General features: G+C 41.5%; 1 protein-coding gene across 2 annotated transcripts in view; it reads right to left on the reverse strand.

Annotated features, from left to right (window-relative positions):
* LOC139120370 (peroxisome proliferator-activated receptor gamma coactivator 1-alpha-like) overlaps nucleotides 1-27,723 on the reverse strand; it is a 54,972-nt gene that overhangs the window by 24,684 nt on the left and 2,565 nt on the right. Inside the window, exons 2-4 of one of the 2 annotated variants that reach the window (XM_070684718.1) lie at nucleotides 26,926-27,069; nucleotides 4,890-5,057; nucleotides 3,500-3,592 (exon numbers count right to left, since the gene is read on the reverse strand). In XM_070684718.1, the coding sequence (XP_070540819.1) occupies nucleotides 3,500-3,592; nucleotides 4,890-5,057; nucleotides 26,926-27,069 (405 nt within the window). The remainder of the gene's footprint in view (nucleotides 1-3,499; nucleotides 3,593-4,889; nucleotides 5,058-26,925; nucleotides 27,070-27,723) is intronic. The other variant, XM_070684719.1, reaches the window with a different exon arrangement.

Raw genomic sequence — 27,723 nt, forward strand, 5'->3', positions numbered from 1 at the left:
CTCACTAAAATACATGGACACTCAGAAATGAACATTTCAACTTGCTGTCCAAGCTTTGCTGTTTTTTTAATGTGACTCCTTCGCTCCAAATGATGTCAAAAATATGAAATTCTACCACAGGGGTTTCTTGCATTGCTGGACACACACACACTCAGTAAGTCAGAATGAGAACATTTTTTAGTTCTCACTTTCTAGATCATACAGCATGAGCAGATTGATAAATGTCAAACTTTTGAATTTGGTTTGCTAGATGCTTGATGCTTTTCAGTCAAGAAGCAAACTACAATATTTGCATCTATTTTCACAAGTCATCTTTGCTGACTTTTTGCAAAGCTTTCTGACCAGCACAATGATTTTTTCATTTCAATTATTTGCAACTGGAAGGGCTCAAAGATTCCCCACCAGGCCCACTGCAAAAAGTGTAGATTGCTGGTAAATTGCAGGGTAAGTGAAATTCTAGGGAAAAAGAAGTATTATCGAACGTATAATGGGTTTTTAGGTTTGGAGCAGATAATTCAGATTCTCAAAGACAACAGAATTAACTGCTATGGGTAATTATATGTAAATCCTTATTCCCAGCATGTTGTGCAAAGAGTTAACAGTGGGAATATCTATTAAAAATTTTAGAGGGGATTAATTTCTTTATTAAAAGCTGAAGCAGTGTTGCACATTTTAGTACTTTACGTGTTGAATCATTTGCATGATAGTTGAGGTAGCATGCGCCTCGAAAGTAAAAGACATTCAAACTTCCCTAAATGAAACTTTCAACCATTCTCATACCAAATCAAGATTAAAAATCAGGGGTCACAGTGCAAAGTTTGGTACTTGAGAAACACATAACCTGACATTAACTGATATTTGAAATTCAAAATGGCCACCATCCCTGTGTTAACTAAGTAGCGAAAATAGAATTTTCGATTTTTGCAAAACTAACACAGTGAAAATTTAGAGCTTTAAAATGAGCTCCAACAAGTGGTAGATAAGAAAAGAATTGTAAAAATTTGAGTTTGAATAGCTCTACCTGAGACAGATCCTACCTCAGTGCAGACACATTTACAAAGGAAACTTTTATTTTGTTATTAACATGCATGAATATTGCCAGTTTAAATATGGTTTAAACACAAATCATTGTAGTCTTGTGCTGATACAATTTGAGACAAAACTACTTCAGTCACAAACGACTTGCACAAAATGAATTGTATCGTGAATCTGGTCTATTCAGATGCATGTACGCTATTCATGGTCTCTATTAAGATTTATATGAATGAAAACTGCTTCACTGAAATGGTTGTTAGAGTTGATATGCTATCGTTCAAATGATTGCCTAGCTTGGGAGCAAGGCTAACTGTATCCTGAATATGTTAAAAAGCACCAAAGACCAAAGCAAACATGCAACTTTGGAAGCAGTAAGGCAAAAGCGCAAAGCAAACTCTGAAATTGAAGGATGTGTAATCCTCCTGCAGAAGGTTCTGTGGTAGAAGTTCATGAACTTGTATGTTGTGCTTTGTGGCCATTAGAGGCAAGCACAGTTCTAAATGGGTACATTTGACATACAAATCAATATTAAAAATGAAATCAAATTCTGTGGGCAATTTTCATTGTCGAGACTGGCTCTTTCTGGTATATACTAGTATTCTGAAGTAATGTCTGATGCAGACTGCTCCCAGAATTTGTGAAAAAAACACTGTTTTTCTCTTTTTACACAAAAGATCAGGAATTTCCTGTAACTGATGTTATCAGTTACCTTTGATGAACAGAACCGACACCTCAATGATGGGTAAACATCACTGGGCATGCTCAGACAATTTGAAGAGACTGCACACATATTTTCAGTCTTTACAAAAAAGTGACTTTCTGCGCTGCAATTGGAGCAACTACAAGTCACATGACCAGAAAGAGCATAATTATTTCAAGTCTCAAGACAGATATGCACTTGATATGAGAAAACTCACATCAGTAATTTTAACTTGCACCAAACAACAACTGGCAAAATGCTCTCAAGTACCAATGAATTTTTAATATGCACAATTATTTTTGTAGCATTTTTTAGCCAGTAGAGTAGACAAAACATTTGGCGTCGTTGGCAAATTTTCACTCCAAACATCGATGGTTTACACATCAGAAAATTTTCATCCACTTTTACTCTCTGAGGACATTTAGAACTGTGCTTCTGCTTCCATAACCATGGTAGTAATACCATTATTAAAATTCTTCAGTCTCCCCATCTCCTTGAAGATGTGTGTTGATGAACATCCAAAGCTATAAACGCAAGTTGAAATGCAACCCAGAACCACTACATTTCACTGACACAGGCCAAACAAGTAGAGACAGAACTCATTTTCCACAATGAATACATATCTCTTCTAACTTGAATGTTTTGGGTAAATACCTATTGATGAGACCTCTGGCGCTGATGCAAAAACTTGTCACTCCCTACTTTTGAAAACTAATATTACCAAATGATCAGGTGAAACTAGAATTTAAGTATACGATGGCAACATATTTGCCTGATTTTTGAGGTAAAAGTGAGGACCGATTTGTCATTGAAACATGGTGGTCAGGGTCATTTGGCGAGGAAAGAGTTGAACATCTGTTAGGAGAGTCCACAAGAATGACAAACTTCAATCATAAAAGTGATTTTAACAGTGAACATGCGAGTAGTCTGTTGACTTTTTAATTCTTTTTTGGATTCAAGTTTTTTTCTGATACTTTGCATACTATTTCCCAGATAGACACGACATTTTTATTACCAGACAATTTTTTTCCTCAGAGGTGGTTGTTAAGGGAGGGCTTGTTAAACTATATTGCAGAGTAAAAAAGACCAACCTTTCACACCTCATATTTTTACACTTTCCTTGTGAAGTTACCCATTGTTTATAATGGTTACAATGGAAGGGTAAGACCTACCCGTATGTACACAGGATGACATAGAAAGTTGACTTTTATCGACAATTTTTTCAACCCATACCTACGAGTCAGAAAAGGTTTTCAAAAGTTTGTTTGAGCTGAGCTGGACTGACAACCTGGGAAAAAGTAGCTTTAATAATCTGCAAGTTTTAAAGAGTTTTGCAAAGTCTTTGACGTTTTTGCACAGTCTCTTTTGTAACACCTACAAAGACTTGTTTACCTTTTTTTGTTTACCATGATTTGTTTCGAGAGAAATAATTATTGTTGCAAATGTTGACACCACCTCTACTTCTAGGATTGATAGTTTGTTAAGCCTGTGGAGCATGAGTACCATGTTCATTGTTCGGTAGTTTTTCCCTAAAGCCTGATTATTTTTAGGAAGAAATGAGTTGGAATTGATGCATTTAAAATATGAACATCAATAACAGACACCTTTTCAATCAACAAATCACTTTTATTTCTTGTAACCAACGACAACCAGATTTAACAAACATGGTACTGCCTCTCCCTGTTGTATTTTGAACTTAAACACCTAATAAAAAGAATTAAAAATCGTTACAAATTTTCACCATTCCCGTTATACCAGAAGTACCTTCAAGTCTGACCAATCGCAGGACACCCCCGGATCAGCTTCAGTATCTGATTGGTCAAGTATGCTGAAGCAGTCGTCAACGTCGCTGAGAACCTTAATTAATAGTGTTAATTTACGAGAGATCAAAAATGATGGTGAAATGCATTTATACGTGTGAAACTACAAATCTGGCCGAAAGATATATAATCAATTGATTTTTTTTCAGCATGGTACAAAACACACTTTTCAAAAGTTCAATTGGTTTGAGAAAACATGCACAGGACAGTTAGACTTCCTAACAGAGTGTACTCCACCCAAGTACTGTAGTAAGCTTGCTAAAATTATAACATGACGTGGAATTCACAGGGAGCTTGTAAACTCGGTGAAGTTCCACATTCATGTGTACAATAGTTATTGACTCATCACTGATGCCTGCAGTATATGCTGCTGCACTATATTGTAAAAAAAACCCATCTCCTCTGTCAGGCAGTCTAGCCGGGTGCATGATAGTTTTGTACAAATTTACAGCAACTCTAGATAAATGACGTAGATTTCTCATTGTCTTTTTGTTTATTTTCTATTGCCCATTGTATTGTGTAATTCTGGAAAACTGTAGTCAACTTTTTTTGAAATTTCTGGATTTTCTTCGGAAGCAGCTTTCAAGCATCTGCTCATAATTACCAACGTATGAGAGTTGTTAAGCTATTTTTGTCGTGGATTCTTAATACCACTCTTCCTTTGCACTGAGTTTCAAAGTATGATGCACCAGCCTATTGAAACACAATAAGATTGGTGCAAAGAAAATGAAACTCGACAGGCAGTTACGAAAACAGATAGTAGAAAATCTAGAAATCTCCAAAGAATGACTGTCAATTGTCACTTTCAACACGGTGATTACTAAGAATTTTTTTTAATGTGACAGACAAGCTATCACATGATTTAACCATATCACCTGGCAATCCCTGATGGACTCCGTTCGCCATCCATGGTCTGAGAGAGACCACATGCAGGGTTATCTAGGTGAACAGGTTAGTTACACCTTATCACATTTAAGTGTGCTGATTTAAATCCAGCACTGCTTCACCGGCTCACTCGTCCATCAACTACAGCTACACACTCGAGAAAAGTTCTCAGCTTAACTATGCAAGAGGATCCTCTCCTGAATATCTTGCCAAACTAATGATTTCAACATTTAATTTGCAGGATTAATTTTTGTACCAGCTATGACTGAAACTGAGAAATCGCATGAAGAACACTCCCTTTAAGTTGTAAATAAACTCTTGTGCTTTATTATTTCGCATATCATTCGTTTTACCTTTTCCCACGGAGACGGACCAATTGCTTATGTCGAAAAAGTGAGCCAATGAAGCCTGAAATTTTGCCATTAGAAAATACACCTGGTTTTTCTTACCTTGAGATATGGCAGTGAACTGCAACTGTCCTCATTTTGACAAGGTGGTGGCAGACTAGAAGAGGAATTTAAATGACCATATCCTATTGACATATCTACTGCCTCTATGGATTCTCGCAACATGTCCATAAAATCGGTCTCTTTCCCCTTCTCACCATTCTGTCGACTCTGTGGAAATAAAGTAGGTGGCAACCAATTAAATGATAGATTGCCTGCTGGTGATATTCATGAATTCACTGCTGGCAATAAGCATGTTTACGATATCTTCCTAAATTTCACACCATTTCATCTTTTTCCTGCCACTTTTGGCAATCCCTATCCCCACTCGCAGTGGTAAGGCACGTCTGGAAATTTTGTCATTGTTGTGCAGCTCATAATTGCCCGGATTTGGAAATACATTTTAAATGCAGTGATTGCATCTCCATCTTACATGTAGATCTATCCAAGGAAAGAGTGTCTGCCCTTATTGGTTGATTCAAAAGATATTCCTGATTGAGTGTGTGTTGTGTGAACTCAACAGCATTAAATTCAATCAAACAGACTGTGAGATCCAAACCACAACGAGAAGCAGTGGACATGGAAGAGTTATAGATGGTGTAGAGAAATCACTAGATTCAATATTGATTCAGTAAATTTAAATTCTTTTCCTAATTAAGTTTCAAAGTTACCATATCATGAACCAGTCATTAATAGAACACCACTGGGAAAGGAAAAGAAAGAGGTATTCACTCGGTGTTTACACAGACAATCCCATAGTGCCAGATCTGCTTCACAGCATTTAATACGTTGCCTACGCTGGCTAGGCTTGCCCTGAGTCAAAAACGTGTAGCAGAACCTCCATGGCTATGCCAGCTTGCAGAACTGAGCTACAATAGCTCAAAATTAGAGCAGCAGAAGGCCACAATGCACAGCCAATGAGGGGCTGTGAGAGAATAGGGTTTTCATTAACCCTTTGAGTGCTGTATTTTTTCCCTCCAAAATTTCAGCGCAACATTTTACCAATTTTTATTGACTTTTTGAAATTTTTCTGATATTTTTGGACCAAATGAACACAACATTTCATTGGCAACAGTTTTTTATCAAAATTATGGCAAAAATCTGACAAAAATTGACTTAGGTATATTTTGTAAGGGTGACAAAAATTGACTTTGGCGCTGAAAGGGTTAATGAATGAATGACTGAATTCTGAAGTCAACTGATATCAGGTGTATGCAAACAATGTACGGTATCGAACAAGTATGTACAAAGACATCACAATAACGGGCATAGAGAACATGATCAATGCTTGTGCATTAACCTGTTTGCATTATTATCATATCCATTGAAATATAACATTGACAAATGTATAATATCCCTTCACATTATTACCATGAGAATCTGAGCATAACAATTATGTAAAGTTGACAGTTAAATGCACAATTGTTAAAATAGTTTACAGAGAACGCCACATTTACTCGTCAAGCCATTTCGCAAAATGCCTTGTAAAACAGAGAGTCATTTGGCCAGATAACAAGTAAATTGGCGGTCAACTTCATAGGTCTGGTACCGCGATTGTAATACAAGAGTCAGCAGGAAGCCCAACTCAGGCGATAAAATTGATACCGATACTGCAGGCTGCGTAAACATCGCACAGTGGTACAAACCATTTCTATCATGGTGTCTCTTAGAAAATAAACTGAATCGAATGAAGAATAATTCACAACAAAATAAAAATTGCATCTTGAATTTGTTAATTCCGAATGTGAGATATTATGTATCAATAAAATTTGCTGGTCCATATTCACGCGCTTATTATTCGGTTAATAAAGCTTACTTCTTTGACTTCTTTATTTTTTAATAAAGCTTACTAAAGCTTTCTATGGCTTTTTCGCGCCCCCCCCTCTAAGAAATGAATTCTTCCACTAGAAAGATACGGCGGGAAATATATCGCATTCGTGAGCATGGTACTGGTAGAGGTGAAGTCATCTGAGCGAAGTCACGATGTACCAAATTCAAATTTCGTACCGATCTGGACGAGTAAGACAAGGCTACATTGAAGAGCAGTTGAGCTATGGCGAGCTTGTGACATTTATACGTTCTCAAGTACCCTCTCTGTTAGACACACCGGCATTTCATCTGCAGTATGAAAATGATGAAGGTACAGTAGTGACCCTTTCCGACTCAAAATATGACATTCAAGACTTTTATCGTTGTGCGAAAGAAGTACCAAATGCTGATTATCTCCGTGTAAAAATTACCGTAGTCGAAGGGTTTTCTCCGGCAGCCTCACGTAACAGCCAGCCGCAAAGTCCACGCTCCACTTCTACTCCCAGACATATTGACTTCAGGACAGTTTTAGAAGGCAACAAAAATAAATGGCAAGAAGAAGGAGAGTGACATTTTGCAATCACTAGAAATTCTGAAGGATGAGAAAATAGCTCTAGCCTCGCAGAGAAGCGAGTTGGAAAGGCCAGTAAACGAACCTCCTGCAGTTGGAAATAACACGCGAAACACGTGCACGATATGTCATCGTCGCGGTCATAAAGCAAACAACAATCGCAACAGTGATGGCTGTCTCGTTGGTGAACCATGTCGTGGCTATGTTTTCTGTGGTCGTTTGGACAAACACAAACATGACCACCTCGCCAACATCAAGAAATTGAAGGAGAGGGAGGCAAAAGTAAATAAAGAAATTGTTGCAAAGCAGAACGAGTTAAAACAGCTACAAGACTTTCAAAGTCGTTCTAAATCGAAGTTTACTGTTGCAGCAACTCCAAGACTTTTAGCGGCATTTCCTGAAAAATACAATATAAAAACAATGTCTGGCAAAACCGAACTCCAGCGTGATTTGACCATGCTCCGTATTGCCTATGAAAACGATGTGAACAAGCTTCCTACCGCAACTGATCCACAGTCAGACCGAATAAAGTTTACCCAGATATTCAAGAAACAACATCATGAAGTAAACCTGGCTATCGACGACGCAAAACGTGGGAATGCGGGTGGAGACAGTTCCAAGGAAAGCTGTGAAGCGATTTACAAATACATAACATGTAAGTTTTCAAAAATATATTACTACGATTTTTACTACAAATAATTTACTTATGTCATATAATCAACAGAGAAACTGGCAAATCAGAACTGTTTATCAATAGCAATGACGTAGCCATACGAACTGAACAAGAACATGCTTGAACATCGCGCAAGTAAATAGCATGTTTGTTTTTCTATTTCAGCGTCTCCAATCGCCTCTGCACAAGAAAGCCCATTCGAAACACAGAAAATGGAGAAAGAAATAACAACAGCAAAAAAATCGCATCGTCTCAATCGAAAGCTAAAACGAGCGTCCAGGTCGAGTTCGTCGTCAGATGCCAGTGACGTCGAATACGAGTACACCGGAAATCGAAAAAGATCACACAAAGCGAAGGCAGAATTCGCTAATCCCTATCATGGTTACCGAGAGTTCCAACAATTTCCAATCCAGCACTCTAGGATGATACCTTTTCCGATGTTGCTCAAAGTTTTGCTCCATACCACCCCTACTTTGAAACGCGTGACATGCAAACGACAAACAGTGAAGCCACTCATGTACATTTTCCATTACACGGGTCGTATCGGTGACCAGGCAATTGATGCCAGTTTTGCCAACTTTCCAAGGAAATTTTGCGTCACCTGTCCCTGTTTCCCTGCAAGACAGCAACAAAACGCCAACTCATGAGTCTGTACGGCAGTTTCAAACAGGACATACCGATATTCTTTCGCAAAAGATCGACGTGCCGAAAACGGTTCCGAATCACCAGGCAAGGCTTCCTCCTTTGCGCGTACCGGTAGCCCTTGCACCGTCCGCATCCGACCCACAGGCCATGCCAACCCCTACCCCAACGGCTGTAGCTCCGGAATATACGGAAACCAGGAACACTGGTGATCGAAATATACTTTCCCAAGAAGCAAATTTCAATGCATTGTTGGAGGCTGCTACAATTATGGGAAGGGGTCTCGATGTCGACTCTAGCGTGGAATGACGTTTGGTGGGGCTATCCAACTCAGTCTCATCCAACTGGAATGAATGGGTACCGTTTGGTAGACGAGACCACGATACACTGAACTACTTACCTGATCGGCTGACGAACTTTCCCGGGCGAACGTTTTTTAGTTCTAATAGGTTTATCTTTATATTTTTATTGACCGTTTGGTGCCTTCTTTCCGAATGGCAGTACGTTACTTTCTGTTGTTTGCATATAATCATGAATTATTTTGGCGTTATCAGACAGTAGTCTTTTGTGTTCTGTAGTCTGTAGATGTAGTTTGCGTCATTGAAGTTAAATTCACTGTTCTCTTTCACTTGTTCAGTTTGTGCTATGGGTTTCCCATGTTTAGTTTTATTTCCCCGATAACGTAGTTCATGTTCATTCTGCAATGTCGTCAGGAAATATGAAACGGAAGATACATTGGCTCAACATGGTATTTATTACGAATACAACAGTAGGGAACGCTACGATCATGATCTACAATGTTTAATGTTGATAATTTATCATAATTTTCTGTTACTATTTACGATTAAGACAATTCTGTTTTGAAACAGGGCTCTCGTTTGATCTTTCTGCATGGAAGAGTAAGTCAAAGCATGACCCAGTGTGAATGTGAAAATTGTACATGATGCTGTGGAGTGTCCACTGACATTTAGCTTTATAGGGGAAATCCACAATATCGAAAGAAATTCCTTGACATCAAGGGCGTTATCGCGTTAACGGCATCGATCAGTATCAATTCTGTAAATCTTACTGCTAATGTGTCCTTGTCTTGTAAATACCTCTTCACATGTCGGAAACACATCTCACATGTATTGAATTCCGGGGAATAAGGAGGCTGAAATAGTAAAGTAACACGTCTCTCCGCAAACATACCGCGTAGTGTCTGTTCGGCAAATCGGCCATGATGGAAACCGCAGTTGTCCATTATAACAGTATCACCCTCAGAAATGACATGATCACCTTCATCGGTGAGAAGATCGAGTGCTTCATCAAAGAACTGCAGCATTTCAAAACCATTGGATGGCCCATCGAGTATATTGTAGTAACTCACACCTCGAGCATTGTGAAGCAAATTTAAGGTGTAGTTCACGTCCGAAGCGTAGCGCTGGACTTCAACAGCGTGAGTACCAATTTCACTTCGACCGTATTCTCTGTTTGCTGTCGTGCGTTTCACGCCAGCCTCATCAAAGAAATGAACTGTCTGAGGGTCGATCTGTGAGACTATATCGATGTACTCGAGTACTCTAGCAATATTTTCTTCAGTTAGTTGTTCTGCTGGAACTTGAGTAAGTTTCTTCCTGCTCATGTTCAAATCCTTTTTCAAAATACGACGTACCGTAGTCAGTGACGGCAGATTTTCTCGACAACATACGTTTTGTCTCAAAAGTTCAGAACGTATCTCTCTTATATAGGCCGATGGCTTCTTGAATATTTGATATTCGATCGCCTCCACAATATCACCTACCGACTTTCGCCTTGACCTTCCCGGCTTCTTGCTTGCATGCACATTGCCCGTGGTTCGGTAATGGTAAATTATGGAGTTCACTGTTGATCTTGGTAAACCAGTTTCTGTGGCTATGGTGTGCTGTGATTTTCCTTGGACGAAACCACAGATAACTTCATTTCTCGTCGCAACAGAATGGTTTTTCGGCATTTCGGAAAAGAAGCCTGTGGGTATCACGGTCACTGCACCGTTCTCTAAAAAGTGAATGAACTGTTTCTAACCGTCCTTCAGTTCAAAAATCCCGCCTTGGGGCCCCACCGTCTGTCGACGTCAGCACTGTCCAAGCATTGTTATGCGTCATGACTCATGTGGTCGCTTAGTAAAAGTACCGCTCAGCATTTTTTCTTGAAAACGATATAAATTTTAATATTCATACTTTTATTATGCAAAAAAACTTCAATGTGTCGTGATATTTTTTGTGATTTGAACAGCTCTGTGTACGCTGTTCTGTGAAAGTAGAGCCAGCGCGTCGAAATGTTTACATATAGCCTCATCAGAGAAAGTGTCAGTTGACACCGATTGAGATTACCCGCTGATTTTATAGCGTTTGCAATTGCAGTACCCAACCAGTGAAGTTGATCGCCTATTTATTTGTTATCTGGCCAAATGACTCCCTGTCTCGCTAGGCATTTTGCTAAATGGCTTGACGAGTAAATGTGGCGCTCTCTGTAAGCTGTTCATCCCAATTTCCTGTAAACAGCTCTGTAATCACTATTGATAACATTAACAATGGGTTTGGGCAAAACAATAGTGGCGAACAAGTTATAGATTACAGCTAACTTAATGATATTAAACTGTTAAATGTAAAACATTAAACAACTTCATATATTAAGGCAAGCCAGTCTGAGTTATGACATGTACAAGTATCCTCCCTGGCAGAAAATATCTAAACTAGGTTTTCCAAGCATTACAACTATCACTTGGTGGAAAACTTATATGCCAAAAAAAATGAACATGTAAATTAGCATGCTTTTGACTGGTACCTAAGGGGATTAAATATATTAACATTTCCATAAGCTGGATATATGTGAAACAAAATGGACAAAAGTCTGTTCTACTTTAACCCTTTTCCTGCCAAGTCGGTGAAAATCCGCTTGAAATTCGGTGTAGCTAGAATCTGAGCAGCCACGGCCGTTATCCTGTTAAGGCGGTGGAAATCGGGCTACTTTTTGGTACCCCCTTTCCTGCCTAGTCGACGGAACTACGTGTAGCAAACCCTTGCTCGCGCTAGGGGTCGTTCAAGGACAGGTTTTTGGCGAGGAACGGCGTTTGCTCTCGAAATGGGTTCACAGAGAGTCCAACGACAGGGAAAGGTGCGGAAGCTACCCAGCCAGTCCCCCACCCCGGTGGGGGACTGGTTTTTTGGGGGGGGACGAGTAGCGTACTTGGCAGGTTAGCACAGTGACGTATTCTAGCGGAGTTTGGGCTAACTTGCTCTGAGGCACTACATAGATTGCGGCCGAAATTGACCGTCTCGGCAACGCTAATCTGTAAGGCAACTGCCTAAGACCGCCTCAGCTGGCGGTGCAATTTTTGCCAATGGTGCGAGACGAAAATCACGGACTTAGTCTGATTGACAGGAAGTGCGGACGGATTTGACGGACTCGGCTTGATTAGTCCCTGACATGGAACTGATCCGAACGGACTTGAGCGACATTTGTGAAGGGTAACCACCGCTTTTAACCGACTTGTTACCTTCTCGAAAAGACTACCCACTCAGATGTCGGACGTTGTCGGCTGCACTTGGCTCTAGACGTTCAAGCCGTGCAACGAAACACACCGCCTCAGCCTTGCCATTCACGAACATGGCCTCAAAATTTGATACCATTGTTCACCGACTTGGCGGCTGCGGTTAGGTGCGTGAACCGTTGTTCACCGACTTGTTACGCCTATGTTGTCCCTGTGAAGTTCGGCTAACGGCCGAGTCTAACAGGAGTTGGCAGACCTGTGTTTGGTTTATACCGTAGTATGACCGACTCAGGTAGAGGTACCTGTCGGTATATTCCGAGTTTTACGCACTCGGGCGTCAATGACGGGTTGTCATCACCGCTGATGACGTAGACGTGCTGGCCACGTTATTTGAAGGAGCCATGTTTGCCCAACGGACGAGGCCGAGACAGCTGTTGACAATTTTGGCATCCTTCATCTTTGACCGCCTTAGTTGGGTAAGCCGCTCGGCAGGCGACGGTTATGACCTAAACAAGCCGCTGAAGCACTGTTCGTTGCCGTACAAGAACGAGACGGCCAGTCATTACTGCTTAATGGGCGATCTGTCGGGTTGGCTTGTCACCGACTTGGATGACAATACGCCCTGCGCAGGCGTACTTAGAAGGGACATGAGGTTAAAGATACGGGTTTCCTACCCGTACTAAACATGGGCTTGGGCCAACGTCCTTGGGTGGCAGGTGCGCATGCCACGTACCCAGCTGGACGGAATGTCAAGTTGAGATGCTAATGACATTGACTATGTTATGCTAAGTGCTCGAGGGATTTGCATCGCAAATGAGTATTATTAGCATATCAAATGGTGCGGACAGGCAATTTACATGATGGGTAGGAATGTCAGCGCCGGTTGGTGGACTGATTGCCGTAGGTCCATTATAATAACAGGTGGATGCATATATAAACACCCCTGCGTCCAATCATGTCCAGGGCTTTGTTTCCCTGTGGCTTTAAAAGGGTGGGACCTGCTAGTCTGTCGACACTGTTCCAGACATGAGCTTGACGGACCGCAAAAGTTTTCTGAAGGCGAGCAGACGACTGAAGCTCAAAGATGCAGAGTCTCCGGGCGGTAGTGGTAGCGATCGTTGTGATGTCCCTAGTAAACGTTCTAAGAAGTCGGGCAAGAAACGCTCCCGTAAGGCGAAGCTATCTCCGGCTGAAAAACCCAGTGGTAAGCGTAAACGTAAGACCGATCGTTCTGCCGATGAGGATGATGACGGGTCACCGGTTGCCAGTGGTTCTCACCCGGCTGCTCCGGGAGAGACTACTTCACCTGCAGAGACTACATCTGCTCTTGTGGGAGATACTTCACCTGCACAGACTACGTCTGCTGCTGCTAGTGAGACAGTGAGTAACGAGACGGCTGATGCCATTGGTTCTCCCCGGCTGCTCCAGGAGAGACACCACCTGTTGCGTGCACCATGAGCCCTCATCCTGCGTCAGGAGAGGTTCCTGTGCCCAGTGCGAAAGAGCTTGAGTCCTCGTCATCAGCAGAGGCTGCCCAGCCCGCTCCTGCCATAGTTTCGTGTGCTGCGATGTCCCCGCCGAAAAAGATAGTGCGGAGGGTTCGTTATCAGGATAGCCCACCTGATTTGAGCCAGATATGATCCTTGATGCCGCTACGGGCGAGTTCAGGCCCAGACGCCCAGACGACGGTGATATCACCGCTGAGTCCGACTCGGAGGTTGACGAGGATGCGGCAGAGGACGATGACTTTTATGACAGGCAGTATGTAGGTGAGGCAAGCTCTGATGACGATGATGACGTTGCTGCTGTGTTGGCGGAGGACGACACCCCTCCTGTCTGGCGTATGTCGGAAACTACCGATGCTAATATATTTGAGGAGACCGATTTTGACCATGAGAGAGGACCGACTTTCACCTTGCCCAGCCACTCCCGTGAGCTCGATTACTTTTTTAAGTTTATTCCAGCTACACTGATCAGATTGCCAAGGACGAGACTAATAAATACGCCAAATTCCACCAGTGATATATCGCTAGGAAATAGATAAATACTGGCGTAACGCTGACTACCGAGAGGTGCAGGCGTCATTGGCGTCTTAGTCTGTATGGGTATCGACCGTAAATCATCAGTGGAGGATTATTGGTCTAGCGATCCCTTTCTGAGAAACCAGGGTATTTCTACTGTGATTACCCGCAGTCGCTTTCAGCAGCTTATGCGATACTTTCATCTGGCAGACCAGAGAACGATCCACGTCGTGATCCTGATGAGGCACGCCGCCGACGTCGGTGTCAGGAGGAACCCCTTTATAAAATCAATCCATGGATGGAGCCCATAGTTGACAGGTGCGTAAATAATTATAAGATGGGTAGAGAGATCTCCATCGACGAGGGCATGGTGCGATTTAAGGGCCGTTCTAAATTTAAGCAGAGATTACCGCATAAGCCTGATCGAGACGGTTTCAAGATATGGCAGCTGTGCGACTCCACCACTGCATACATCGCTAACTTTGCACCGTACCTAGGTGTGAAATTTCGGGATCGGACTGATGGGAGACGGCAGGAGCGAGGTGTGGTGAAAAGAATTACGATGGAGCTGGTCCAGCCATTCTGTGGATATAATCACAGCCTATTCTGTGATAGCCTGTTTAGCACGGTCGTTACTGCCAGAGAGCTGATGGAGACCGGGATCTACATGGTCGGGAGTTTTAACCGCCGTAATCGTCGCACCATGCCCCCTCAATTAATTCCGCCGGGTAAGAGGAAGCGCCTTCCTCTGTCTGTTGGGGATATGAAAGCCACGACCAGAACGGACTCTCGTCTAAACATCACTGCTTATCAGGATAGTAACGCTCAGGTGCTGATCTTGAATACGGTCTATCCACCCTTGGAGTGCGTGCCAGTGGGGGAGGGAGACGAGCAGCGACAAGTGCCTCTGTCGCTGTATAATTATCGTAGGTACATGGAGGCGTCGACCGAGCCAACCAGAAGCGCAAGTACTTTCACACTGGGCGCAAGAACCACAGATGGTGGACGTATCTGGCATGTTACCTGATTGATGTTGCCCTGGTAAATGCATATATATGCTTCAAGCATGTACACCCTGATAGTAAGCTGACCCATAAGATGTTTCATCTGTGTGTCGGGAAACAATCATTGGCGGTTATTGTGGGCGATCGCAGCCCAGTGTGAGAGAGGTCGAGGCCACCGTTTCTCTTGCCTCGTACATAAATCCACAAAATCAGCCGATGCATGTTGTCAGCCGTTTGGAGGGGCGGCAGAAATGCTGTAAAGTATGCAGCAGAGAGGGGTAAGACCACTGCGAGCGGACGACTGTCTGAGACGTCCAAAGGATGTAGTCTGTGCGGGGTTCATCTTCACGAGGGCGAGTGTTTTGCGGCTTTTCATCATCGCATGATGCTACGAGGTAAGAGGAGCGTTGGCGTGCAGACCTCTACTCACACAGCCCCGACGACACCCATCAGCAAGAGAACCCGACGTAAATAACGGACAGGGGACAGCTTCGCCTAACAGTGGCTTGACTGTATTCTTAACACGGACCATGATCACATTTTGAGCACGGTTGTGCCGTTTGTTTGTGCTTTACGATCCCGCTGATTGTAAATTGAAACACGGATTATTTTGTACAATCCCCCGATTGTAATCTTTGTAACACGGACCATGCACTCGGACGTCGAGACAGACTCTGAGATTTATTATTCGGCATAATGTAAATTATTCCCGAATAAAATACTATCTATGGATCGCATATTTTCGTTTGTTTGTTTAGACGGATTATTTTATACAATTCCCCTATTATAATTTTTGAAACACGGATCTGCCACCCCGATTGTAATTTTTGAAACACGGACCATGCACTCGGACGTCGAGACAGACTCCGAGATTTATTGTTTGGCATAATGTAAATTATTCCCGAATAAATACTATCTATGATCGCATATTTTCGTTTGTTTTGTTTTTACCCCCACTTTCATTTTTGGCAGATCCGTAAGGACGCTATAGTAATGGATGAACGTGCGTTGTATCACGTGGGAGGGGCACAGCCCAACGGAGGCTGTGCTCGTGCGACGTAGACGTTGTACCAACCATCTGTCGTTTGGGTTAGTGCATAGAGCCAGGTATGTAAGGGTGCCGGAAATCGACAAGTGCGGGGCCAAAGTGAGGGCCAGCACAATCAAAGTGCGAGCGAATGTGAGGGCTTGAAGTGAGGGCTCTCACAATCGAAGTGCGAGCAAATGTGAGGGCTTGAAGTGAGGGCTCTCACAATCGAAGTGAGAGCGTATTTGAGGGTTGAGACTTGCGAAAATCAGTACTAAATTCACCTTGATTGAATGAAGACTTGTGATCAAAGTCACTTCTAAAAGCGTGATACGATCTCCACGTAAGTGTAAACGGCGCAGCCCTGTGTATGAGCATGCATGGAGCTACATCATCGATCGAAGCTTCACGATATGAGCGACACGACGTCCCTGACGGAAAAAAATTGTCAAACACCGTAAAAATATGAATGAGGCATTTTGTAATCTTTACATCGTTGAGTTTCTTTAAGAATATAATGTCTGGCTGATTTTAAAAATCACCGACTGACTGATCGGGCAGGGATCGCACATTCAAAGTGCTTGTCAAAGTGAAATCGAACGCTATATGTGCGACAGGCAAAAATATTAAAACATCAGTCATCGCCATGATTAGGTTATACACTGTCAGGACTGAAAAACACTTTCTTGTAAAGCTTTAAAACTTGAGACAAGCCCATCGGGCGATTATCGTTATTGAAATTAATGCCATGACAGTGACCGTACACGACTGATCACGTCGTTCAAAATCTCAAGTGTCTCTCGACTCACATGAAGGCACGACTTTGCACAATTTTTAAATAACGGATATTTACAATCTAGTATCGAAGTTTGACATATCGACGATTTCGGGACTATAGAATCGATACTAGACGATACTAGAATAAACTGCGGTTGTCCCATGGGAAGCCGCGTCTGTGTAACCGCCGATATTCACCGGCGTTTTGGGGGACTGTAATATCGATACTATACACGATACCAGAATAAATTGCTTGGTGCAATGGCACGCCCGGTCTGTTAAATCGACGAAATTTACCCTATATTTTTCGGCGATTTGGGGACTCAAATATTGTCGGGAATGGAAATCCGACAGAAATAATGCAAAACAGATAGTATATATTCACGCGTGGTATATATTCTGTTTATTATCCAGGGTTCTGTACACATACTAATGACGATTTCACAGCGTCAGTTTATCTATTAATTTGTTAGTTAAATGAAGCCATAACATGCAAATCTGACCTTTCCGTTGTTTTTTATTTTATGTCGACTTTGACATTTAACTTTGGTCATAGACCCCGAGAAAAACTGTGATCTTCATCGTTACCAGAACATTCACCATGACTGGTATCAAAAAACCCTCAAAATTTTCTGTGTCATTACTCGGAACGTGAATCCGGCAGAAACTAACTCACTACTGCGCGGACTCAAACGTGACGCATTCAATCGCTGGGAAAACCTGGCGTGAGCTGCCAAATTCCGGATAGGTTTGTACGAAATAGGAGAGACACAAGAAAAACTATTATAAATGATTTTATTTTTTAAATTCACCGACTTGAACCAAGTCTAATGCAAGAGCAAAGTGTACATATTCAGAACGTCAGTTTGATCGTTAATGAGATTCAGTGTTAAGTACGAAGTATTGTTGTCTGGGACCGCTTGGCAAATAAACTTAATATATTCAAAGAATAGATCGCACAAAAAATTCCCCAGCAATGGCCTGTCCCGTTTTTCTCGAGGATCTATGCTTTGGTGTATCACGGTCCCTCCACAAAAACGTGGGTGTATATATAGAAGTAGAACCACGGAATAAAATGTGTGTGTTGTAGCAGAATTACAGAACACATCGTGTCTGCTTGTCTGTCCATCAGTCACACCAAGACGAATTTCCCTTCGCCACAAATATCGATACTAAACGACACTAGAATGACTTGCCCTGTGCCTTTACAGTTCAGGCCAAAGACGATACTGGATTCTGTCAAATCGAAAGTAAATATCCGAATGTATCAGAGATTTCACCACCTCACACTTCTTGTCAAACCCGACTTCCAAGGACTGACTCTAGCTTCGATACTAGAGGATACTAGATTTTGTCAAATCATTAAATATCCGATATATATCACCACCTTACAGTTCTGGTCAAACCCGACTTCCAAGGACCGACTCTAGCTTCGATACTAGACAATACTATATTCTGTCAAATCGCAAGTAAATATCCGATACATATCTGAGATTTCACCACCTTACAGTTCTGGTCAAACCCGACTTCCAAGGACCGACTCTAGCTTAGATACTAGACGATAATAAATTCTATCAAATTGCAAGTAAATATCCGATATATATCGGAGATTTCACCACCTCAAACTTCTGGCCAAACCCGACTTCCAAGGACCGACTCTAGCTTCGATACTTGACGATAATAGATTCTAGCTGTCAAATCGCAGGTAAATATCCGATATATATCAGAGATTTCACCACCTTACAGGTTTTGCGTCAGGGTAGCGTCAGGGTTCAGGTGTCCGAATTTAACTGGTTCATCGGGTCGATGGCATATTCAAGCCAAATCCGTGATGCACAGGTTATCGTAATGTTGCTTGGATAGTCGTTCGAGGCGGGCGGCCGCAGGTCGCCGTTTACTTGGAAAAAATACATTTTTTCCAAGTAAACGGCGATAACCTGTGCCGTGATGTTATATTTTTAGACTCATACTCTCGCCATCGCTGCAATGATAAGGTTGAAAAAATACGCGGAGTCTTTGAGGTTGGCAGTATTGCTCTGTCTTATTAATTGTTGACAGTCCAACCGGCTTAATTTTGAAAGTTAGAAAATTTTCAACGGTGAGTTTTAGTTACACGTTCTGTATTTTACGCGTGCGCCCCTTCGGAAGCAAAAACTTCCGACTTTTATACAAGCTGGTAACTTGCTCCAGACCATGACAAGTGTCTAGTTATGACGTTTGGCCAATATTTCAAGATTAAACTGCAATGATCATTTCCATCTAAAACAAATTAGAATGACGGTACGCTGAGAGACCACACCCGATGTTGACACATGAGAGAGAGAGAGGAGAGAGAGAGAGAGAGAGAGAGAGAGAGAGAGAGAGAGAGTTTGTGAAAGTTACGTATTTAACTGGAAAATAGTAGCCACTACGTTCAGTTGAAATATGTTTCAACACCACCTTTCTTACGATCGACTAAGTCTAGGTTGTTGTAAACGTAAATGCACAAAATGTCTTTGGCATCCTACATGCCTGTCACAGAGTTAATGTTTATTTCAAGGCTGATACACGATGCATGCATACACCATGGGAGGGTGTATGAAATAAAGGAGACAGTCAAATTTCTGTCTAATGACTGGTCAATCGCTGACTACACAGAGATTATAGCTATGATTTCTGTGACAATATAATTGACCGTGGGATTGATTCAGTGAACAATATTCAAGGGCTCGTTGACCAAAATGGCATACTTTATTGAGGTAGAATATCCATCATTGTTAACAAATGTAAAGGTAACAAGCATTCATGACCCCTGATATTCTGATGCAATTGATCTTTTGAAACGGTTATCAAACTTTGTGTACAGAGAAAATAAAAGCATACTGTAAGTACAAACGTAAAAAAGAACTTGTCATTTGCTGTTGTCTGATTTCTCAGAGTTTTAGTAGCTATTGAATCTTTTTTATCCTCAAAAAATCAATCATAGAGAACCAGACAAGTCTCCAAAAATACATTTTCCCATGATCTTACTTTATCTGTTGAACAAGCCACTCTAAACTTTCTTCAAAAAAGTTTCCTTTTCTTCGAAAATTCTCCGGCAAAAACTCCGCATACGACGCCATGTCGGATAAACAGTATCAGAGTTCACGTGCCCAGGTCGTGAACTGGTTTGACTGAAGTCACATTTATCAGTCGCGCTATAGTCGTACAATGGTACCAGAAGAAGTATCGCTCGCTTGAGTTGCATCTATTAATGATAAAAAGGATATCTGTGATATTTGAAATGCAATGACTAAAAAACACGAAAAGGTTAACGAAAAAGACGGAAGTGATGTAATGGGTCATGATCTGTACGCAGGTCATTGTGTACTCGTTCCGCGCTCAGCCGTTCAACTGTTCACAGAGCTAATGCCGCGCAGCGACTGTGTTTTGGAGATAGTAAGTTTTCATTCAACGTTGAAAACGACTTTGACTCTCATTTTTCGTATGCCTGAGCCCGAATTTGATCGGTTCAAGGCGCCCCTCACTTCAAGCCCTCACATTCGCTCGCACTTCGATTGTGAGAGCCCTCACTTCAAGCCCTCACATTTGCTCGCACTTCGATTGCGAGAGCCCTCACTTCAAGCCCTCACATTCGCTCGCACTTTGATTGTGCTGGCCCTCACTTTGGCCCCGCACTTGTCGATTTCCGGCACCCTTACATACCTCATAGAGCAGTTGCACTGTCCAGAGCTAAGGTGGTACAAAACTGCACCTTAGATAACAACTGCACAACTAACCTGTTAGGAAACGGTAACACTAACGAGCTAAGTGTGCACTGAACTGGCCAAACTACGTACACGCCTTCCTTCAATGGCGAAGCTATGTCGTTGACACTACGTCAAAGCAGACTGCACTGTGCGACTCTTCCAAGTCGTTCAAAGTACGTGGCCAAGTGACACAACCCAGGGGAAACAGGACAGGTTTGAGGGTGCTGCCGCACCCATAGCACTAACCCTGGGTCTTCTACTAACCCACGAGCGAGGTGATGTTTCCCCGGTGTGGCCGTGCGTGCCGGCGAACGAGCTTTACTTCCGCAAAAGTAAGCTAGAAAAGGGCATAAAAGTGCACGTCCCCCGGGCAAACAACGCCTGTGACCTCGTCATTTTCTGGACACAACCTCATCAGCGGTTGCCCCTCTATACGGGCATGCAAAAAATTTTTGAAGTCTAACACGTACATGGTCGGTAATCGTACCCAAAAATGCGGTATTTTCCCGCCAAATGCCTGGCAGGAAAGCGTGCAGGAGAGCCTATCTTCTGTAGACACGGAAAAGGGGGCCGGTTTGACTGACTTGGCAGGATAACGGACAGGGGCGCTCGGCAGGAAAAGGGTTAAAGTGAAACCCTCCACGACACTGACATGAGAAAATAAAAGGAAGCCAACAATTGTTGCGTACACTTTACTAATGCTGGGACTTGCAGTCTCATTTTGTAAACAACCCTATTCACCTTTACAAAATCCGTCACCTGACCAGTTCTTTGCTGTGAGTCTAAAATAAAAACAGGCTTGCCATTTGGCACTTTGCCAGGTTGACCTTTGAACTATTCACTGCAACAATACTTTTCAATCACAACAAACCATTGCATAGTATTATCCCGTCCAAAGACCACAAAATGTTCTCATTTGCAAAATGGTGGACATTGCCATTGTGGACAGATTTTTTACAAGTAAATCATTTAGTTTAGCCAGTCCTTTGTTTACGGGTAAATTTTACAACTGTTCCAAGGTCATGTTTCCAAATTACCCATTGGCATATTTTTTCGGGAGGGTGGGGGATGGATTTATAAAAAATCTAGGCAAAATATAACATCACTTATAAACAATGCAATGAGGTTAATGTTAAGTGTTTACAGCATGCCTGTTTCAATTAGTTTATGAACCTGAAAGCTCTCACCTTCTGTGTAAATGGAATTAATACACAGACTGGTTCGATTTATCCTTATGTGCAGATATTTATATTGTGTAGATAGTGGCACTCATCTGCAACTACTCCAAATGTTCACTCTGTTACCGTCATTTTATGTCAAATCTGTTTGACTATCATTATTCTCTGAACAAACTGAACAGTTTGAGTTATAATTTGATCCAATCTAGTGACATATTTCAGACAGCAATTTAAAATCATATTGGTTTCCCCCACTTGTACTGCACAGTTTGAGAACTGTCAACACAAATAATTCAAATATTTTGGTACATGTGACAGTGACCAACCTGTGCCAACATGGGTGAGAAACCATAGCAGTAGACTTCACTTTATTCCGCTACATCACTTGACATCACCATGCATGTGGCACCACAGCAAGGTGCAGCATGTTGAGGAAGCTTAAAACCTAGACACAGCTCTTTGCACAATTGACCAGCCAAGTTATTGATATCAGCCAGTTCAGGATAGCTTGCTAGATGATAGTTATCAAGTAGGAGCTGGTGTTGATTATTTGGTTTTGTAGACTTTTGGTTCAGAGTGTGTATGTGTACGAGAAATTTATATCTTGTTTTTATCAACAGCTTGGTGCTCAAGTTGTGTGATGCTATGTAAACATGACCTGATTTGTGTAAAATGGCTAATGCATGTACTCTGTACGACTGTAGCTGCCCTGTATTAGCCTTGGGACCACTCTGAATCAGAATCTCCTCTTTACAAAGAGAAACCAAAACACAGAAATAAATATCAAAGACTTCGTATTTTCATGAACAGTCTTTTTTTAACACGTTACTGATTTACTAAAAATGTTTGGCAAGAGTTCCTCAAGGCCCCCTCCCCCTAAGTTTTTTTCTTCGGTAGGATATATAACACATTTATGTACGCTAACCCTAAAACTAACCCTAACCCTAATTCTACACCACTCCAAAAGTTGTATGTGATGTGCTTCTTCCAGGAAAGTCCATGATTTAAAGTGTATGTCCCGCATAAATTCAAAGTTAATTTTGCTTAAAATGAGCCATGCTATATGATTTTGCCACACCTACTTTATCAAATAAATGCATCACCCCAATGAAACGACGCGGTTAAATATTATTAAAATGCAATATGTTGTGCGACTTTGAAGTTAGCTGCCATTCGGGTCGTTTCGGAATTCGCGGGCATTGCCACCGGAAATGACGTAACTAATAGAATGTACGAGTGATTGTGTTCATGACCTCGGCCATAGCGAATGCTTACCGCTGTGGCTTCAACATGGTGATAAGTTACGCCTTTGGTGGCTGAAGTAACTGCAGCCATTGTCAGTTTATTGCATTGTAGGATGATGTATTAGCCGCATTTGACAAAATTACAAGAAAGGGTCGCGGTCGGAAAAGAGGCATTCAGACAAGAATTTTCTGCGGTGCACATTTTCGAGTGCCGTGACTTAGAATAAACACGGTTCGGAAGCCAGATGTACGGTAAGATAGACTTTAATTCCTGGAGTTACTACATCGATTATGTAATCGCAATGCCGTACCAGTACGACCATTGTCACCAGAAAGCTTCGCGTGTATCATCATCAACTGTGGACAAGAGTGAGAACAGCAGCAAGACTGCGACAGGTTGCCCAAAACATGTCAAGGATGCGAGGGCCGCGGAGAAGTATGGCCGTGTTTACATCCCCCAAGACTGATCGCCGATTCAGATGCTTCACGAAAGTGATTGTTAATAAATAAATGAATACAAGTACTAGATCTCATGCATGTGTGACTCTATAATTAGTAACGTTAGGAGATATCTAATTTTATATTCCTAAAAAGTTTACGTAGTGATTGACTGACTCTTTGCGAGACTGAACGATAAGTTGTGTATAATACAGCACGGCGCTGCCAGTAACAGTGACACAAGTGTAGCAAAGAAGTTTATACTGTTGACGAAGCAGTCGCGTTGTCGTCATCTGTTCCCCTCTGCTCGATTAAGTCTCCCCTAAAATATTTTAGCTTCTTTGAGAATTTCGCAGTCATGAAACAATGAACACTGTGCTTTATATCGCTGACACTTAATCGAGAAAAAAAAACTGCGGAAGCGTAGCTGATCACTCCGTCACAGAAATGGCCGGCTGAGCCGTCCGGCCTCGGGTGCCAGAGTGCCCGATATTTACATCATGTCAATTTTAATTTATCTCTTCCCGAGAATTTGGCTAGACATGTCTTTACGGTCACATATTTTTAAAAGTGCCAATGTTCATGTGAGGTTTTATAACGCCAAACTGAAGCTTTTGCGGCGAGAATACTACCTTTGGTGTTTATGCTAACATGACCCTCAGCCTGTTCCACTTCCAGCTGTTGATAGGAAAGATGTGTGTTTATGAACGGTGGACAATTTTCAACTTGATCTCTACTACATGGTGTAATTGAAATTTTAATATACAGATTTTGAACGAGGCAATTTGTGTTGAGGAGTAATAATAAGGTGGGATGGCAACTCCAGGCTTATATTTATATTTTGTTAGCTTGCGGTTGTGTGTACGGTAGTGCACTGGTGTGTTTGACTGTAGTCACGGTGGGCTTGTCACTGACGCGACGGTCAACAAGAGTTCCGCTCTTGTTCTCGTTTAGGTTAAGGTTCCGACTGTTAAAATTTGCAGGCCTGTAAATTCTGAACAGCTTTGTCATATCTTCTGTGATGATGATATTCTCAGTTGCACTGCTTTCAGTCATGAAATTATCACTATCTCCATAGTCAATGCACTGTGTCACCATCACCCATTCTATTAGTGACGTCACAGCTACTTACGCCAAAACGGGGCGAGCTCGGCAATTTCCGGAAAATGTCGCCATGATGGAAATCGAAAAGTGCAACTTTTCCCGTGTTTTCGTCGAAATAACATATACAACCGTCTAAAAACCGCTCAAATAAGCTTCAATTTGTGTGTAAATGTTTGTTTTATTAATACCAATTTCATTGACAACCAGAACTATAGTATATGCCCCAAGTCAAACGAAAAAGTCTCAAAATGTGGCAGGACTCACACTTTAAGTGATTTCCAGGTATAAGGGGGTCTAAAGGAAGTCTGGCACAATGTTTTAACCCCCACCATCCCCAGGTGAACATTATGAATAGGATTTCAGACTGGCTCAAGTTTTTTATCACTAGTAGTTGCAATTTATGATTATCAATTGACCTTCTATGGGTCAGTGACATTAGTTTCACACTTCATTAAGTTCTTTAATACCAGGTGTACCAGTACTTTAGGAACGCACCTTTACATCATAGGGGTGTCCAAACAAAGATGTGCAATGGTATCACTTTTAAAATCTTCATTAGTATTCAGAGCATCAATACTTCCCCTCTCAGTTTCCACTTTTTAAATTACATTAACATTTTACACAAAAGATGCTGTCTGAAAAATGTTTTTTCTACAAATTTTCACTCCATTCCAGGTTTTCTCTCTTTCCCTTGCTCAACCCTAACTAAATTGGACCTCCTGGCACACTACAGATGTCTTCGAGGCCAAACTTTCCTGTAAATAGCTAAATGGCGGGAAACTTGTAGACAAAAGATACTTTCACTCACTGAATCAGAACTTAGCTTTAGTGGGAAGGCCTACATATATTTCTAATTCTGAGAAAAGCCAATTGAATTTTAATGAACTTCCACCATACAAATCTATCCTCACACCAAATGCTTTGACCTCTTGGACTCTGGTTGATTTTATTGTAAATTTCTTGTCTGATGAGGAAGTTGTAAGTATACCTGATTACATTGACAAATTGGAGATACTGGCAGTCATCTGGACATTGGTTTCACAAGAACAATGAAAGTAGACAGAAATAAATGCGGGTCCATCACCAATGCAACTCTATTCTTTTTGAAGTGAAATTGGATGTTTTAATGGGAAGTGAGGTAAACTGAAAGCTGACTGTGTGCATTTAGCTAGCCCTGTATACAATGCTGTGTGTTCCCAGCGTTATACGGCCTCCCACCACAGCCCTGCTGACTCTCATAGGAAAACACAGCGACCATGGTCCTGATTTGGACCATGCATGAAAAACTACCTTTTCGAACTATTTTCAGCCGAAATGAACTCAATTTCACTCTATGCCTACCCAAATAACTCAATTGCTCACAGACTGCAGAAAAATTTGCTATTGTGAAGTCCAAAACCGTTAGTTTACCAGCGATTCACGGTCAAGGGTCCAGTGGCTGGTCATATCTTACATGAACTATCTAATCAATTCAGGAATATAGTCATCATAATTGTTTTGATATTTTCCTTGAAATGTCAGACTTGTTGGTAATCAATTGCTATTAAAATATGTATATATTGCAACACAGACTTGTACTGCAAACCAACATTGTTTGGTGCAAAGCTGTATATCCAAGGCTGGTAAAATGTAAGGCCATCAAGTTTGTCAGTTTTATAGCCACGCTACAGCTAGTTTGATTCACAGTAAATGGCTAATCTGATGATGGTACTATATCCTATATCTGTAAAATCAGTCACATAATTTGTCAAATTTTATGTAAAACTCTGACTTACACCATTTTACTGTTTCCAAATGAGCAAAATACACTCCGCCAACAGAGAAATTCCAAGAACTACTTTGCGAAACAATGGCATATTACCCGGTGTAACTTATCACGTCAGACCTGAATGTGCTCCCGGACAATTCTTAAGTAGGGTTGATGTGACCTAAAATAACATGTACCTACAGACTATGACCAATTTATCACTATTCATAATTCTGGCTGTTACTTTGATATGGTCATATATTCTTGTAAACTAGAAGGTACATGGGTGTTCATTGATGCTACACTACCCAAGTATGGGTTGACAAATGATTAATTGAGCTACACTATATGTACATAGACATGCATAACAGGTATGCAAATGGCAGTCTACAAGCACAGACCACACCATGCTCATACTTCAGGTTAGAAGGGTAATTTGATATCTTTGGAGTCTACTTCAGGCAACTTGTCCTCAAATACCACAGAAGCATGTCGCTGGAAGGGCAGCATTTCCCAGCTAATTAACCATTTTCCTAGAGTTTGGCAAAAGATGACATTATCTTACCTGTGAATGAAGATGTGTGCTCTCAGAATTTGCAATTGCTCCTTGATGTACAGAGTGTTTCAAAGCATCTGGAATACCGTGGCTTTTCCCTTCATTGCTTGGTATGTTTGTATTTGTTGAAGATATCTCTAATTTCTGACTTTCCTAAAAAAAAAAGATAAAATCAAACCGTTTATCATGACTTCTTTGTGCATGTGATATCATTCAAACATATCATTAAATATTTCAGTCTTTATTCACTTGACAAGGTCATTGACAGGATGTATGCACAGTGCACAGGTTGAAGTGAATAACACAATGATTCAGAAGTTTAAAAACAGTGTTTTTAAACTTCTGAATCATTGTGAACACACCGAAGTAAAGGATAATGGCTAAAGGAAATGTGTATACACTGACACTGCACAAACCACTGGGCACTAGCTGTGCCTGTAATAGCAGGGAAACTGACCCCAAGTTCTGTGGAAATCGCATTGATTTTCAAGGTGCCTATATAGATGCAGACGTTGGCATTCAGGGGTCACTACCCTGTGCACTGGCAGCATCCAGCAGAGTCAAGTGATGTAGGTTTCAGTAGAATTTTATCAACTTCAAAGTGCGCAGCATTTGTACATACATGTAACCTCTCTGAGCATGCATGTAAAGAAGTTTATTATCTGTCTTACAAAGCAACTACAAGTGATAGTATGCAATTTTTGGGATAACGCAAAGCATGCCAAACAATATGTAAAATGCTGGTATTATTTTAACCAACAGATAAGCTATGGACATGCAACGTACATGTAACATTTACATTATCAG

Source organism: Ptychodera flava, chromosome 20, assembly GCF_041260155.1.
Source record: "Ptychodera flava strain L36383 chromosome 20, AS_Pfla_20210202, whole genome shotgun sequence".
In the NCBI taxonomy this organism is placed as follows: domain Eukaryota; kingdom Metazoa; phylum Hemichordata; class Enteropneusta; family Ptychoderidae; genus Ptychodera; species Ptychodera flava.